Here is a 15,017-nt window from a genome sequence, read left to right on the forward strand (position 1 = left end):
TTGCTTTTCCTGGACTCTTAACCAAGAGGCCAAGTTTCACACCAGGTCCTTGATTGAACATTCATATGGAAATGGTGTCATAGAAATGGTCTTGAGACAGTCATTGATTCTTTGGACTTCAGCCAGCCATGAGGTGTATTTCACTCACCATCTGGTAACTGGGGATTATCCATAGTGGCTCACTTCCTCCAGTCACCCCTCAGCTCAGGTAGGAAAATAGGAAACCTGTTGGGGACTGAGTACGTAGCCAGACAGCTGCAGCCTGGATGTAAGACTCCACAGCTCAGGTCCTGGCCCTGGGGGGCTCCTTCCCTGCCCCCCTACCCCAGAATGAAATGGCAGTCAGGCCATGGAGTGTGTCAGATGGGAAAGAGTCAGCCACAGTTCATATAGGGGCAGCCTTAGAATGATGACCTATGACTTTTAACCATGTGGACTGTGGTTAGGTCCCCAGCCAGGCCTCTTCATTGGCTGCTGTAGTTTCCAGACCATCCATGGCTGCTGGACTACTGCAGTGAGAAAGGGAACCTTCTCTGGCACAAGTCACTTCTGAACCCCAGGGACAGTCTGGGATAGTTACTGTCTGGCAGTGAAGGGCTGGTGTGGACCTTTCTCAGAACTCTGATTTTTGGGGTCAGCCCCTTCAGTCTCAGTGCATAGGATACTCTCACAATCCTTGTGTGTGCCCACAACATGGAGATGCTAACAGGACTGTATGGGACTGCAGCATTGGTGCTATGCCTGTGGAAGGCACTTAGTAGGTGCTCTAGTCATGCAATCCATGTTTCCTTTTAATCCCATGAAGGATACAGTGAGGGGAATATGAATGCTAGATTGATCGATTGGTAATTATAAACAATTACCACGAACAAGAGGGAAAATCTTTAATTCTCATTACCCACAGGACTGCTGGGATTCAAACTGTTGTTTTGACTAAAAAATGAACAAAACATGATGAGAAAATTAGAGGTGTTTAAGCAGCTACCTTTCTTGCTTAAAAAAAAAAAAAAAGGAAAACTTCACACATGTGCAGTTATAGAATCAAATGGTTCAAATTAGTCCCAGTACTCAAAGGAAGACCAGGCTCATTTAACTTGCCTAGGATCTGTCAATGTAGTAGCCCAGGCTGGCCAGGAGCGCAGCCCAGAATAGCAGCTGCCTTCCACCAAATGCAGGGTGCACTCCTGATGCACACCAGGCATGCTGGCAGTGCTAAGGCGAGTCATGCTCCCACCTATGACTAGCCCACTCCCACTATGACACAGACATTGAGCCCAGGGTGGGGGGCCATGCATACCAGCTGTGGATTGCTTCAGAGACAAGTGGAAACAGGCCTGGTATGGATGTGTCACTGTGGTTAGAGAAGCCCTCAAGGGTAATGGGACATGGTATATATCCCTCAGAGGCAGATTCAGGCAGAGTAAACCATGGGTGCAAAGGCCCTGAGAGCAGAAGGGCCAGTGCGAGGAAAGCTTGTAGTGTAGGGAATGGATGGGAGACACTGGGGGAGGAGTTTGATCATCAAGGCTGAAGCAAGATGACTCTGAGGAGGTGAGAAGGGTGGGTGCAATTGCTAGCCCCTGTTGTGTTTAGAACACAGTACTGAAGGTCTGGGCATGGCTGAGAGAGTGCATGGATACATTGCTGGCGTGAGGGTTGCCATTTTGTAAATGGTGACACGGAGATGCAGGAGATGGGCTTTGTGAGGCATTTGGACATTCATGCCAATTTTTTTGTAGTGCATCCAGAACCCGAGGACAGAGGACAGAGGCCTGTACAAGGTGTAAACTGAAAAGCTGTCCATGTGCAGGCGCCTGGTACTCGGAGTTAAGTAAGGTCATTGAGGACAGAGTAGCTTAGAGGAGAGGACTTGTGGCTGTGCCTGGGAGATGTCAGTAGGTGAAGAGGAGCCCATGAAGGAGGTGTGTGGAGCACACTCTCAAGTCATAGGTCCTAGAAGCTGAGGGACACGGCCCAGCAGGAAAGATGCAGTGTTCCTGGAATCTTCCAGACTAGAGCATCCCCTGCCTCCCTACTGGTGAGAATAGAAGTTGCTACTGGGGAAGCAGGCAGCCCAGGCACATACTGCCCTCTGATGAGAGATCTGAATGGTACCTCTTCTGCCTGCCCAGCAAGGCCGCCCAGAGTGTCTAGATGCTGGAAGCGTGGCGTATTGGATGGGCTGGTGCAGTCCCAAGCCCAGGCAGCGACTCTCCTCATCCTCTGTCACTTCTGTCCACTGTCTTCAGCCTAAGCAGATCCCCATTTTGATTTTTAGGGCTGAACCCTTAGCCTGTGAAGCCAGTGGCAACATCAGTGCAATTAGGTGTTGCCACAAATGGAAGTCTTCCCTGGGCCACTTTTTGCCTTTATAACTCAAGATCTCAGAGGCCTCATCCTAAGAATAGCCAACTGTGGGTAGGGGACATAGATGACAAGGCCTGGCAGAGTTTGCACTGTGCTCAAGGAGCAGCTGCTGCTAAGATGGCCCTGGGTGTTGGGCAGGAGAGGGCCAACAGGGTGCAAGAGATGGGGCATTTCTAAAGGAAGGGCCTAGCTGCTCTGACACTCATGTGCCCTCTCTGAGTTCTGGTTTCTCTCCCCTGGACCTCAGACCTCTTCAGCACTGTCAGTGGATCTGCACAGGGATGAGCCGAAGAGCAGCATCTTTGTTGGATGAGTGACTGACAGGCAAGCTGAGGTGGCAATGTTTGTAGGTCAGCTGGACTACTTAGGTACCCAGAGGTTACCTAAGATACAAATGGAGGCCACTGTGTTAGGTGCCACTGCAGTGACCTCCAAGCCTGCGGTTGAGCAGATGGCAGCATGCCCTGAAGATGTACAGGTAGAGCAGGGAGGCTTTGAGACCAGGTACCTGTTGCTTATAGACATCTGTGGTGCTGCTACTAGTACTCCTTTCAAATGGCCCGCTGAGACTTCAGAAAACCCCCGAGCCTCCTCTGCTCTCAATGTCATAAAGTAGGGGAACCAAGCTCTGGGGCTAGATGCAGTCCCACCTGCCCTGCTGTGAGTCCTTTGCATGGGGCCATCCCTGCTGTAGGGTTTCATCCTGTACTGCAGACCCCATAGATAGGAGATGGTGACAGAAAGCCCCTGTCCCAGATCAGTGAAGAACAGAGTGCCTGGGTTCCCAGGTTTGTGCCTTTCAGAGTAAGAGCCACTGCAGCCATTTGCCCCTGAAACACACACACACACACACACACACACACACACACACACACGTATATTTAAGGCACAATGGATGGTCTGTGTTTAGAGCTGTGAAGGCCATAGGCATATTGCTAATTTGGTGTTTGCTTATTTGTTTGTTTTTGCTGCTTGTGGTGGTCTGGTTTCTTGGTTTTTATGGTGCTGGAAATGGGCATTGCACACATGTCCTTGTGCTACATCACTGAATGCATTGGTGGATTGGGTGAGATACTGATCCATTTCTGTCCTGATTTATAACCAGAGTCCCTGCTCTGAGAGTTTGAAGATGTGAGGCCTGGCCACTCACTTCAAAGGAGGAAGGAGAAAGTAATGAGCAAAGATGGGGCAGGATTTTAACCGCAATTGCCATTTGTAAGCATTGGCAGTTGCTGGGATACTGATGTAAATATCCCGTGATTCCACAAGACAAAGGCAGAGGTTAAGCCTGGACACAGGGAAGGCCAGCGTTAAGCAGTCCTGAGCAAGAGGTAGCCTGGATGATCACTACTCGATTCTGGCTCTGTAAAGGTGCCCCAAGAGAGTCTGATTCTCATGAGATGATTGATCTGCTTCTGAGATTCCACTGGCTTCAAGGGTGAGTTGTTCCTGAGATCTAAGGTGCTGTAGGTTTAGGACAGTGGCTGGTGACTTTGAGACACTTTTTTGGAGATCTGAAAGAGGATGTAAAAGCAGACTCTATGCCCTCAGCCTAGAAGAGGGTAGGCTAGGTTAGCTGTCCCTGGTTGGCAGACACTCCCTGTCTGCCTCCTGTGGCTTAGCATGAACAGGTGCAGAATGAAGGCAGAGCTGCCTTTAAAGAACAGTTGGTGACACATGTACTGGGTTGTAGAGGCAGGTGGAGCTGTGAGGTTGGAGCTAGCCTGATCTACATAGTGAGTTCAGACTAGACAAGGCCACAGAATGAGGCCTTGTCTCAAAAAAAAAAACAAAAACAAAAACAAAAAAACCTGTAGTTTGTAAGAGCCCAATTGTCTGCTCTGTGGTCTCTGGTGTTCCCTATGTGTCCTGGGGAAGGGTAATATCCAGTGATCCCTCAGAGTCACAAGACCTCTGAGTCATCTTGGACATCTTACAGCAGTCTGCCCTCACTGTCCCCTAGAGAGAGGTGGGCCTCTTGCCCCTGCACAGTTCTGTCTGGATGTAGCATTTGTCACCCAACAATAACACCTGTTGGAGGCAGGACTCCTGCAATCATGAGAATACAATGTTGTTGGAAGTTTATGGTGCCCTGTGTCACAGTGACCACTGGTTGGTTCCCATGTCCTTGAGTGCACTGTCTTCTCTGCTTGACACCCTTCCATGACTCCTGGGAGTCTTCTATCTTCCAAGACCATGTCCTCAGGGACAACACTGGTATCTAGGGAGTCAGTTGTAGTTGGTGTCCCTCTTCTGGACCTCTAGTACTTCTGATAGATCTCCCTACAGGCAGTTTCCTCTTAGGCTACATAGAGCAACTCTGCCAGAGTCCCCCCATAGAAGAAACAAGGCAAGGTGACCTGGTAGGGCAGGAGAACACCTTCCTGGCTCTCAAGCATGTTTGTGATGAACCTTACCTCCAGATTTACCTAGACTCCAGATTTACCTACAGACGCCACCCTGATCTCTGTGAAGTAGCATAGAGAAGCTCAACAATGTATGGCTGGCACAAGAAGCAGAAGGCAGCATGGTACATATTTGTAGAATTAACAAACAAAGCAGTATGTAAATTACACACACACACACACATACACACACACACACACACACACACACACAGACACAGACACACACACGACAGTAGGTAGCTCAAAGAAGGTATGTTCAGAACAAAAGGGGGTTGTTCCCTGGAGGCCAGGGTTTGGGGGACATGTGTGTGCAACTTACCTCTGCTTTTCTGTTTATATTTGCTCCATTTTCTGTGTTACCTATTCCAGGATGTAATGAAATAAGATTCCACATTTTTTTTATGTCTTCTTTTTTTTATTAGATATTTACTTTATTTACATTTCAAATGTTGTTCCCTTCCCTGGTTTCCCCTCTGAATACTCCCTCTCCCCTCCCCCTGCTCACCAACCCACCCACACCTACTTCCTGGCCCTGGCATTCCCCTACACTGAGGCATAGAACCTTCCCAGGACCAAGGGCCTCTCCTTCCGTTGATGACCAGCTAGGCCATCCTCCACTACATATGCAGCTAGAGCCATGAGTCCCACCCATGTGTGCTCTTTGATTGGTGGTTTAGTCCCTGGGAGCTCTGGGGGGGGGGTACTGGTTAGTTCATATTGTTGTCCCTCCTTTGGGCCTGCAAGCTCCTTCAGCTCCTTGGGTCCTTTCTCTAGCTCCTTCATTGGGGACTCCATGCTCAGTTTGTATTTGTCAGGCACTGGTGGAGCCTCTCAGGAGACAGCTATAAGAGGCTTCTGTCAGCAAGCACTTGTTGACATTCACAAAAGTGTCTGGGTTTGGTGACTGTATATGAGTGGATCCCCAGGTGGAGCAGTCTCTGGATGGTCTTTCCTTCAGTTCAAAAGGCTTGAGGCTGAAAAGCTGAGCTAGCGAAGACAGAGGAAGCAGTCTTTTTGGCCATGTCCCCTTTGCCTTGCAAGGAAAGTGCAGAGGTCTTTTTTAGGGGCCACCTTCTTCTGTCTGAACATTCTTGTCCTAATGGTCTCATTCTGGGAGGAAGCTGGGGAAGGAGGTTGAAGTCCTCACTACATTTAACTGGAAATGAACCCTGAGGTGAGCGGTACTGGCACTGAGCAAGAGTGGTGGCTTTGCCCTGCTCTGAGGACTTCCTCCACTGAGCTCTGGCTTCCAGCTGCAGTGAGCTTTGTTACTGAGTGAGGCCTAGTCTGGAATGAAGAGAGTGGTGTCCAGCGCTAGGAAAGTACTATAGAGCACTCTGTGTATTCCTAGTGTGACTTGCGTACCTCCTCTAGAGACAGTCCAAAGTCACGTCTCAAAGTTCAGTTTGCCAGCACACCAAAAAGCCACCTTACGCTCGGTGATCAGTGGATTTGTTTTCTTATATTGATTGTTGCTTTGATTCGTCTGCTTCCTGGTCTCTGCCCTGGACTTTCCAGCAAGCTTTAAATGAGCCTTGCATCTTGGCTTGAGTATTGTTTGAGGTCTGACGACTCTGGAACACACCTGGGCTGAGAACTGCTTTTGTGAGCCCAGAATAGACCCCAAGAATATCAGCTCAGCATCCTCCTGATGCTGTGCGGCAGGCTGTTGTCTTGTAAGACTGTTCTCACCTCCCACCTGACAGGGCTTCCCAGGTCTGAGTGAGACAGTAACAAGGTCTCTTCCCTCACCAACAACTGAATAGCACATGGGCTTTGGGGCTGCCCTCTTCTCAGCCAGATGATGGAGACCTGCTGCCAGGCTCTGCCCCTGTAGGTAGCCCCTGTGAGGCCTGCCAGCCTCTCTAGAGAGTGAGCTAGAGGCATGACTTTGTCCCTGGAGTTGCTGCTCTGCAGGTCACTCAGTCTGTGTCACAGCTGCTTACCTTTGCTGATACTGTGGGAATAAAACCAATAGGGAGGTGAGTGGACATGGCCATGTCCCAGTAAGGCTTTACCTGCAGTATGCTAGCACACTGAACAAGAAACCCTCCAGGCCTGGTGGCATACATGGTCTGAAGGAGGCTGAGTGATTGTATGAACACAGCCATCACTGTCCTGAGTAGTCATCCTCAAGGCGCCACTTGAGGAACCACAGAAAGTGCCCAGTGAGAGTGAGGGGACTCCAGGATTGTGTAAAATATACAAGGTCTAGTAGCATTTAAGCACCCCCTGCCTGCCATGTGGAGTGGATTGGCCCAGGCACATGCCCAGAGCCTAGGCTGAAGTTGTGAACTCAGGGGTGATGGTCAGTGGATGAGTTTGCTGCTAGACTTTGAGAACTACTGGTTGAGTTACATTGAAGCCTTTGGAACTGAGGGACCAGGCTCAGCATCAGCACTGTTTTTATGGGAAGGAACATCACTGAGAGTACCCATCTGAGGCTGGAATTAGACAGGTAGCCATGTTTCCCAGACTATCTTGAGCCTCTTGTTTTCCGTGCCCAAATGTATGTATATCATAGGGCTGCTAGGATAGCAGTCAGGCACCAGCACACCCATGGCAGCTTTAGACTGTAGTGGGGCCCTTGGTATTTTGGTACCCCAGCCATTGTCCCTATAAAGCCCTCTATTACTGTTGGCCAGGACTTTCTCACTCTCTTTTGCTACCCTCTCAGCCAGGAAGACTCTTGCTGGAGCTGACACCACGATTGTTTTGACCCCTCATTTCAACCTTGTACGCATCCTCAGTGGCCTCTGCCTCCTCATCTTAAAGGCTCTTGCCACAGGTTACAGATCCAGCTAAAGAGGAGAGAGCCCATGGTCCACTCAGAGTAGGGCTGTGTCTGTGAGGGAATGACACATTTCCCCCATACTTTTATGGACACAGTAGGTTATGCCTTCACCACTTTGCCTTCAGTGGTAGCCAGCCATCTCTCCCAAGTCATTGAAACAGGTTGTATTACTGTGGGCTTTCCTGGTAGGCAGATGTTTGATGACTAGTATTATTGGACTGGGTAAGGAGGAAGAAAAGTTTTGAGACTATCCCACATACATTCCTCTTTACAAGGGGTCTCCAGGGCATCCTGAGTTATGGCTGAGAGTCTAAGAGTAGATCTGTCCATTGAACACGTATCTGCAGCCTGGCTCTGGGACCTTCCATGTCATGTGGCAGTCCTCAGCCCCGCCCTCCCCTCCCCCTCACCAAGGCTGTGAACCATGCCTTGGTCACCAAACACTGGCAAATGCTCTATCCTCTTAGGTGGACCCAGCAGAGGACCCTGTTGAACATCGCAACACAGCTGTTGCACCCCTGGATGCAGGCATTTCAGAGGAAGCCTGTCATCTTTGGCTCTGGGATGAGGCTTTGCTGTGAGACGAAGGGATGCATGGCAGAGCATTTGCATGGTGACAGCCTCAAAACAGGATTGTGCACAGTGCCTAAAGCTAGCTCAGACAAAGCCCGGGTTAGTGGGCCTTCCAGGCTGTTTTAAAAGTGAGAAACACACACTGACACGATACCTCATTTCTTCCAGTTACACTGACCAGTTGGAGCTGGCCAGATACTCCTCCCTCTGTGTGATTTCTGCTAGTCTCACATGTGACTCCACTCCCTCTCTGTGTCATTTGCATTAAAGCTCTGACTTCATGCAGATCTCCTCCTGTCTTGCAGGGACATCACCCCACCTGGAGAACCGCTGAACAAGAGCAGCAGGCCAAAAGTAGTTCCCCGATTCCCTAAGCTGTCCCGAGGCCACCCCAGGGAGGCGCGCAACGTGGAACCTCAAAGTGGTGACCTCTGACCTCGGTGGACTCTCAGCCCCCAGCCACTTTGTGCTCAACCTTGCCATGGCAGCTGGCCCTGGACACCTTGGCAGGATGACCATGTCCCCACAGAGAACACACCCTTCCTGCTGCCACATGCCACCCAATTAAACTGGTCAGTTTTAGCTGCTGGGTCTCTGTCCTTAGAGCAAAGCATTGCTCACTGGACAGACACAGATGGGGACTCTGTCACTACCCCCAGAGTGGCCAAGGATGGTTGTCACCTCCTCCAGTTCTGCCAACAGACAGTGGGTGCCAGGCTGGGCCCAGACCCCTGGCTGAGATGCACAACACATGGCAGAAGGATCCTTCGGATGCCACCTGTGACGCTTTCCCACGTGGGAACTAGAACGACTGTTATACTCTTGAATTTCCTGATGCAATTGCCTGCTGCAGCTGGTGGATGGGGTCTGCTTCCCTGTCCTCTTCCCCCTAGGGTGGTTAGACACCCAATGGCACTGCCACGTGGCTGGTATGGATGTGATTTCTCCATCTAGTGGCCTAGCAAAGCAATTGGCAGTGACTTGGTTCTTGAGGGACTTATCCTTCCCTCTTCTTGCTGGCTCCAGGAAGCACCCTGCACATAGGGAACCTGAGGCTGCCCCAGCAAGGACCTCCACCCTCCAGCACAGCCCTCAGCAGCAGCCTGAAAACTCTGGCCCAAGAATTGGTGGCTGTGACCTCATGTCACTAGTGATTTGGCTCTGGACATTGCTGTGGAAGGCTGGCCCAATAGGCTCTCAGACCCAGTGCGGAACGGAAAAGAGAATGATTGTCCTCTGAGCGTGTTTAGCACCAACTGTTCCCTAACATCTCAGTGGGAGCAGGATGCTGTGTCCTCCCTCACAGATGTAGTTCTATTGCTCTCGTCTCAGGGTCCCATCCTAGAGTTGAGGGCTCACAGGCATGGAGTGGAATAAGATCCAGCTACTTTGCAGCTCCACCTTCCTCTGCCATCAAGCCTGGGTCTCCCTGATTCTCAGGATCCCCTGTCCGTGGTGGTCTGTCTCCCTAAGTCAGAACCCCCTTGCTGTCTTCATGCAGTGTGGAGGAACTTGCTGAAGGGACCACGTACCGAGCAGTGTGCACTTCTCTGTCTGCCAAGGAAGGAGTTCACAGTGGCAACTACTTAGGCAGTTGTGGGAGGGAGCCTGAGCATGAGCTCGAAGGGCTGAAGCTCAAAGCTAGACCTGGGCAAGTGGTCTGGGGAAGCAGGGTTTTCCTGGCACCTTGGAAAACGTGGGGGAAGTAGTCTAGAAGCCAGAAAGGACTTCAGAGTGCAGGGAGGGGCCTGCACAGCTCCAGTTCTGGAGGTTACCTTGGGACAGACATGGGCTGTGCACAGGTGAGGCAGGGCATACTTGCCCTCCCTCATGGCTAGGGGCAGGAGCTGAGGGGAGCAGAGAAACCCTCTTCAGCTTGCTGGGAAGGAGCTACCCAAGAGGCTTCTCAGCCCTCTCTTGTCTCCTGAGATGCTTCAGGCTTCACACAAAGGCCACACCAGAGTGTGGGCTGGGCATGCACTTTGCAGTTGGGCAAACTGAAGCATGCAGAAAGGCCCTATGGGGCTTTGGTAGCCCCAAGTTCACCTCCTGAACTGGGGGACCCAGCATGGGGATGCTTCATATTCTATCATGTTCTATACAGACAGGATCCTGCTACACCTCCCACATCTCCCACAGCAGAGTCCTGAGCACCAGGGCTCTGGGACACCTAGCCTAAACACGTGTCACTAAGAGTCTGAGCTCTCTCCCTGCAAACAGAGCATATATAGAACCATCTTTCACATTCAGCACTGGCAGTTAAAGCAGGAAGGACAGGAGGGAGGGAGGGAGGGAGGGAGGGAAGGAAGGAAGGAAGGAAGGAAGGAAGGAAGGAAGGAAGGAAGGAAGGAAGGAAGGAAGGAAGGAAGGAAGGAAGGAAAAAAAAAAGGAAGGAAGGAAGGCAGGCAGGCATCCAGACTTGGGACCTTGGTTTTCTAGGATTAATTATGGGGAACTTGCCCATCTTTGCCATAATGTGACTATAAAGGCTGGGTTCCAGGGACTTTGTAAGCCCTTTGGTTGCTTGACATCTGCCTCCTACCCAGTCCTTTTCCCCCGTCTTGGGGATTGACACTAGGGCCTTGCAAGTGCTGGACAAAAACTCTCCAGTGAGCCACACTCTAGCCCCGCGACACTCTGCTTCCATAGAAACCCAGCAAACTCTTGGTTCCAGGTTGCCCATCTTATACCTCACAAGGGCATGTTGGGACTCAGGCAGAGCGGTGCAGGGCAGGGTCAGATGATGGAAGGCTGTTCCCACAATGCTCCCCAGATCTGAGGCCTAGAGTCCAGAGGGGAGTTCAGAGCTGCGCTCGCCCAGTCTGATACAACCTCAGCTCTACAGGAGACTGCTTCCTAATCCTCTCCTGACTGTGGCCTTGGCATTCTTGTGGCTGCTAAAACTTTGTTTCTATAAGCGTTCACATGTCCTGAGGGCAAGTCACAGTGTCCTAGGCCTTGGTTACTGTGTCATCTATTCCTGTTCCATCTGTCTGTGTAACCTGTAGACACAACTGGCCCCTGAGGAGTGGCTGGGCTCTGTCCTCCCAGGTCCACCATCAGACTCCCTCACGTTGGCAGCCTACACCTGCACCTGCATTCACCCACTCAATGTGCTCAGCCGAGGGACTCCTGAGAGTGTTCTGCCAGCAGGACGACTCAGGAGCAGGCAGTCTCACCATGGTGCCCAGCCCCTGCCTGCTCTGTTATCTGGGAAGCATACAAGAAGGAGCGGTCTCGTGCCCATGGCAATAACAGTCCTGATTGCTCAACATTCCTGTTAGAGACATTGCTACCCACTCCAGAGGCACAGCCTGGCCTGGGAGCTGTGACCTCCTTCCTTATGAACAAGGTCTATTGTAACAAACATTCTTTAAACTATTGTGCATTATTTCACTAAAGATAGTGTTAAGTGTTTGCTGTTTAGGTTGGTTTTGCTACCTTTGCACAACTGTAGCACTGTATATTTTATCTAATATTTCTGTGCCAAAAAGTTCAGGCTCTGTTGCAGTGATATGTGGTCTCCATTATGCGTCTGAAGTAAAGTCTAGGCAGTGGGTAGGGAGGGGAGAGAGGGCAGCATCAGGGCTGGAGTGGCTGCTGTGTGGAGGCCTGGGGTTCACTTCTCACGGGGCCACGTTCTCCTGCCCTGAAGACATCTGTTCACCACCTGTTCCAGTGCCACCTGCAGCCTGCTCAGCTCTGCCCTTACCAGAAGGCAACCACTTGACCACAGGGAGGTTTGTTTTTGTTTTTGTTTTCTTTTTCATCAGTAGGACAGATTGGGAAGACCCAGCAAGAATTGGGACATGGGACACGTGACAATGGTTCGCACAGGGTCACTGAGCACCTGGGAAGAGGACCTGAGAGCTGGGACCTCCAGGGGAGAAAAGGCCCTGGTCTGTTATCTGCATCCAGCCTGGGAAGGTCTCTGAGGCTGCTCCAGCCCTATGTCTGGAGCCTGCGGGTGCAAACATCCCAGAGATCTGAGCATGTGCTATCCCGACTCCCTCTTATGTTAAGGTTTACACGATAGAATTTTTAAACAAATATGTTTAATTTTCTAAAATCTCTTGTATTAAATTTTTCTTTTGGAATAAGCTGTGGATTTTGTTACAATCTGGTCGAGAGAAGCCTTTTCAGTGAGGGGATTAAAATGGCATTTTCTAAATTAGACTTTCTTCTCTGTGGTTCCTTTGTCTAGATTCTTTACTGACAGCTGGGATTTCAGTGAACTATATACACATCACAAGAAAGCCTCTAAAGTTTAAAAGGTTCACTTATCACTTCAGGCAACATTACATATCAAAATGTGGTTCAGCTAACACAGCTTTGGTGAATTAAACATTGGGAGTCACTTGTAATATTAGACTGATCTTGGTAAAGTGGAATGTAGAATAATAGTCTTACACAGAAAAAAAAAAAAAACCTCATCCCATCCTCATGACAGGTTACAGTCCAGACACAGGTAAGTAAGGACAAGATGTGAGCCCCTTGAATCCTGTGTTTCCTGCACGGCTGTCCTTACAGCTTCTCATGGCATCAGGACGGCATCGAAGGGAGCTAACTCCCTTGCAGGCAGCAAGGTAAGTCCTGCTTGCATAGACTTTTGAATTTGTCGGTCCAGGCGTGGCCAGGGGCACCCTGGGAGATCAGCCAGACAAACATACAGCCTTCTCTAGCTGGTCTGCCTTCGGCCCGGGGAGATCCACACCACCCTCACCACCCTCACTAAAAAGCCCCGGAGGCTGAGGTCCAGGAGCCATCTTGGTCCTTGGAGGAAGTCTGATGATGGTCCCTTTTGGTCCAGGGTCTTGATGGTCTCTGTGCTCCCAGACTGTGGCTTCAGCTGGTTCCTGGTCTTCAGTGCGTCCTGTAAAAGAGGGTACAGTAAAACTGCTGCACCAAACCACTTGTTGGGTAGAAAGGTTTGTTAGGGATCAAAATGCCAACACTATCTCTCAGTGTGTGTGTGTGTGTGTGTGTGTGGTGGAAGAGCAGCAAAACAGTGGAAAAATCAACTGGATTTTCTATAATAGCAGGTCTGGGGTCTTTGTTGGGATGACAAGATGCCCTTGCCTAAGGTATTTGACCTTTGAGGGTAGATTGACAAGGTCCAGGTAAATAGAGCCCGCCTTAGGAGACTCCTAATTCTGAGTTTAGGCTACTGTGTGTACTGTAAGAGCCTTCTGTCCACCCAGTCAGAGGCCTGCTTAGGATGCTGGCATCAGTACAGCCATGTTGGAAGACCCACTCTGGAACCAACAAGGTCCTAAATAGCATCATCACCTCTAGAAGGCTTTTTTTCTACCAGTCACTTTTACCCCTTATAGAGCAGCTGCTCCTGAAGTCTAGACCAAGCCTTCCCCACCCCCCGTCCTGGGCTGGGGCCATGTTGAGAAGCTGGGGTGGGGGTGGGGGGACCGCAGCAATAGGAGCAGCAACAAAAGATTCCATGCAGCAGGTTCATGGACCTTGAGAGTCCAGGGGGGACCTGCACCAGGCGCTGTGAGGAGCTGCGTGGCCCTTCCTGGCTCTACTGAGCCCTTCAGTTCTGTCTCAGACGTTGGCCTGAGCCTGCTTTTCCAACTTACCTCGGCCTTTCACCCTTTACTCCCTTTGCCCCCAGCTTTCTGGTCTAATTCCCAGGCAAGCCACATCTCTATCTGCCCCAGGCCCTTTGCATGTGCTGGTCCATCCTGCTTTCTGTGCCACATTCATACATCTATCAGGACCAACTTCAAGATCATTTTCCAAGATAAACCTTTGACACTCCAAGCTACCATCATTCCCTCCACAATAGTCTGACTGAGTCACCTCATACATGATGATAGTCTCAAGTTTCATCCATTTGCCGGCAAATTTCATGAAGTCATTTTTAATAGCTGAGTAGTACTCCGTTGTGTAAATGTTCCACATTTTCTGTATCCATTCCTCTTTTGAAAGGCATCTGGGTTGTTTCTAGCTTCTGGCTATTATAAATAAGGCTGCTGTGAACATATGAATATATGGAGCATATGTCCTTATTACATGTTTGAGCATCTTATGGGTATATGCCCAGGAGTGGTATAGCAGGGTCCTCAGGTTAATGTCCAGTTTTCTGGGGAACCACCAGACTGATTTCCAGAGTGGTTGTACCAGCTTGCAATTCCACTAACAATGGAGGAAGGAGTGTTCCTCTTTCTCCACATCCTCACTAGCATCTGCTGTCACCTGAGTTTTTCATCTTAGCCATTCTGACTGGTGTGAGGTGGAATCTCAGGGTTGTTTTGATTTGCATTTCCCTGATGACTAAGGATGTTGAACATTTCTTTAGGTGTTTCTCAGCCCTTCAAGTTTCCTCAATTCTCTGTTTATCTCTGTTCCCCGTTTTTTAATAGGGTTATTTGGTTCTCTGGAGTCTAACTTCTTGAGTTCTTTATATATATTGGATATTAGCCCTCTATTGGATGTAGGATTGGTAAAGATCTTTTCCCAGTCTGTTGGTTGCCGTTTTGTCCTATGCCAGTGTCCTCTGCCTTACAGAAGCTTTGTAATTTTATGAGGTCCCATTTGTCAGTTATTGATCTTAGATCATAGGCTATTTGTGTTCTGTATAGGAACTTTCCCCCTGTGCCCATAAGTTTGAGCTTCTTCCGCACTATCTCCTCTATAAGTTTCAGTGTCTCTGGTTTTATGTGGAGGTCCTTGATCCACTTGGACTTGAGCTTTGTACAAGGAGATAAGAATGGATCAATTTGCATTCTTCTACATGCTAACCGCCAGTTGACCAGCACCATTTGTTGAATATGCTGTCCTTTTTCCACTGGATAGTTTTAGCTCCTTTGTCAAAGATCAAGTGTTCATAGGTATGTGGGTTTATTTCTGGGTCTTCA

At 49.8% G+C, this 15,017-nt stretch overlaps 1 protein-coding gene across 3 annotated transcripts in view; it reads left to right on the plus strand.

The window, feature by feature from the left end:
• Positions 1-9,284, plus strand: part of Snx29 (sorting nexin 29) — a 431,651-nt gene extending 422,367 nt beyond the window's left edge. For all 3 annotated transcript variants that reach the window (XM_021185334.3, XM_029470597.2, XM_029470598.2), the window contains one exon: positions 8,448-9,284. In XM_021185334.3, coding sequence (XP_021040993.1) covers positions 8,448-8,577 — 130 coding nt within the window. In that variant the 3' untranslated portion in view covers positions 8,578-9,284. The remainder of the gene's footprint in view (positions 1-8,447) is intronic.
• The last annotated feature ends 5,733 nt before the right edge of the window (positions 9,285-15,017 follow it).

This window comes from Mus caroli, unplaced genomic scaffold (assembly GCF_978045245.1).
Source record: "Mus caroli unplaced genomic scaffold, Mus_caroli_1 scaffold_17, whole genome shotgun sequence".
Lineage (NCBI taxonomy): Eukaryota > Metazoa > Chordata > Mammalia > Rodentia > Muridae > Mus > Mus caroli.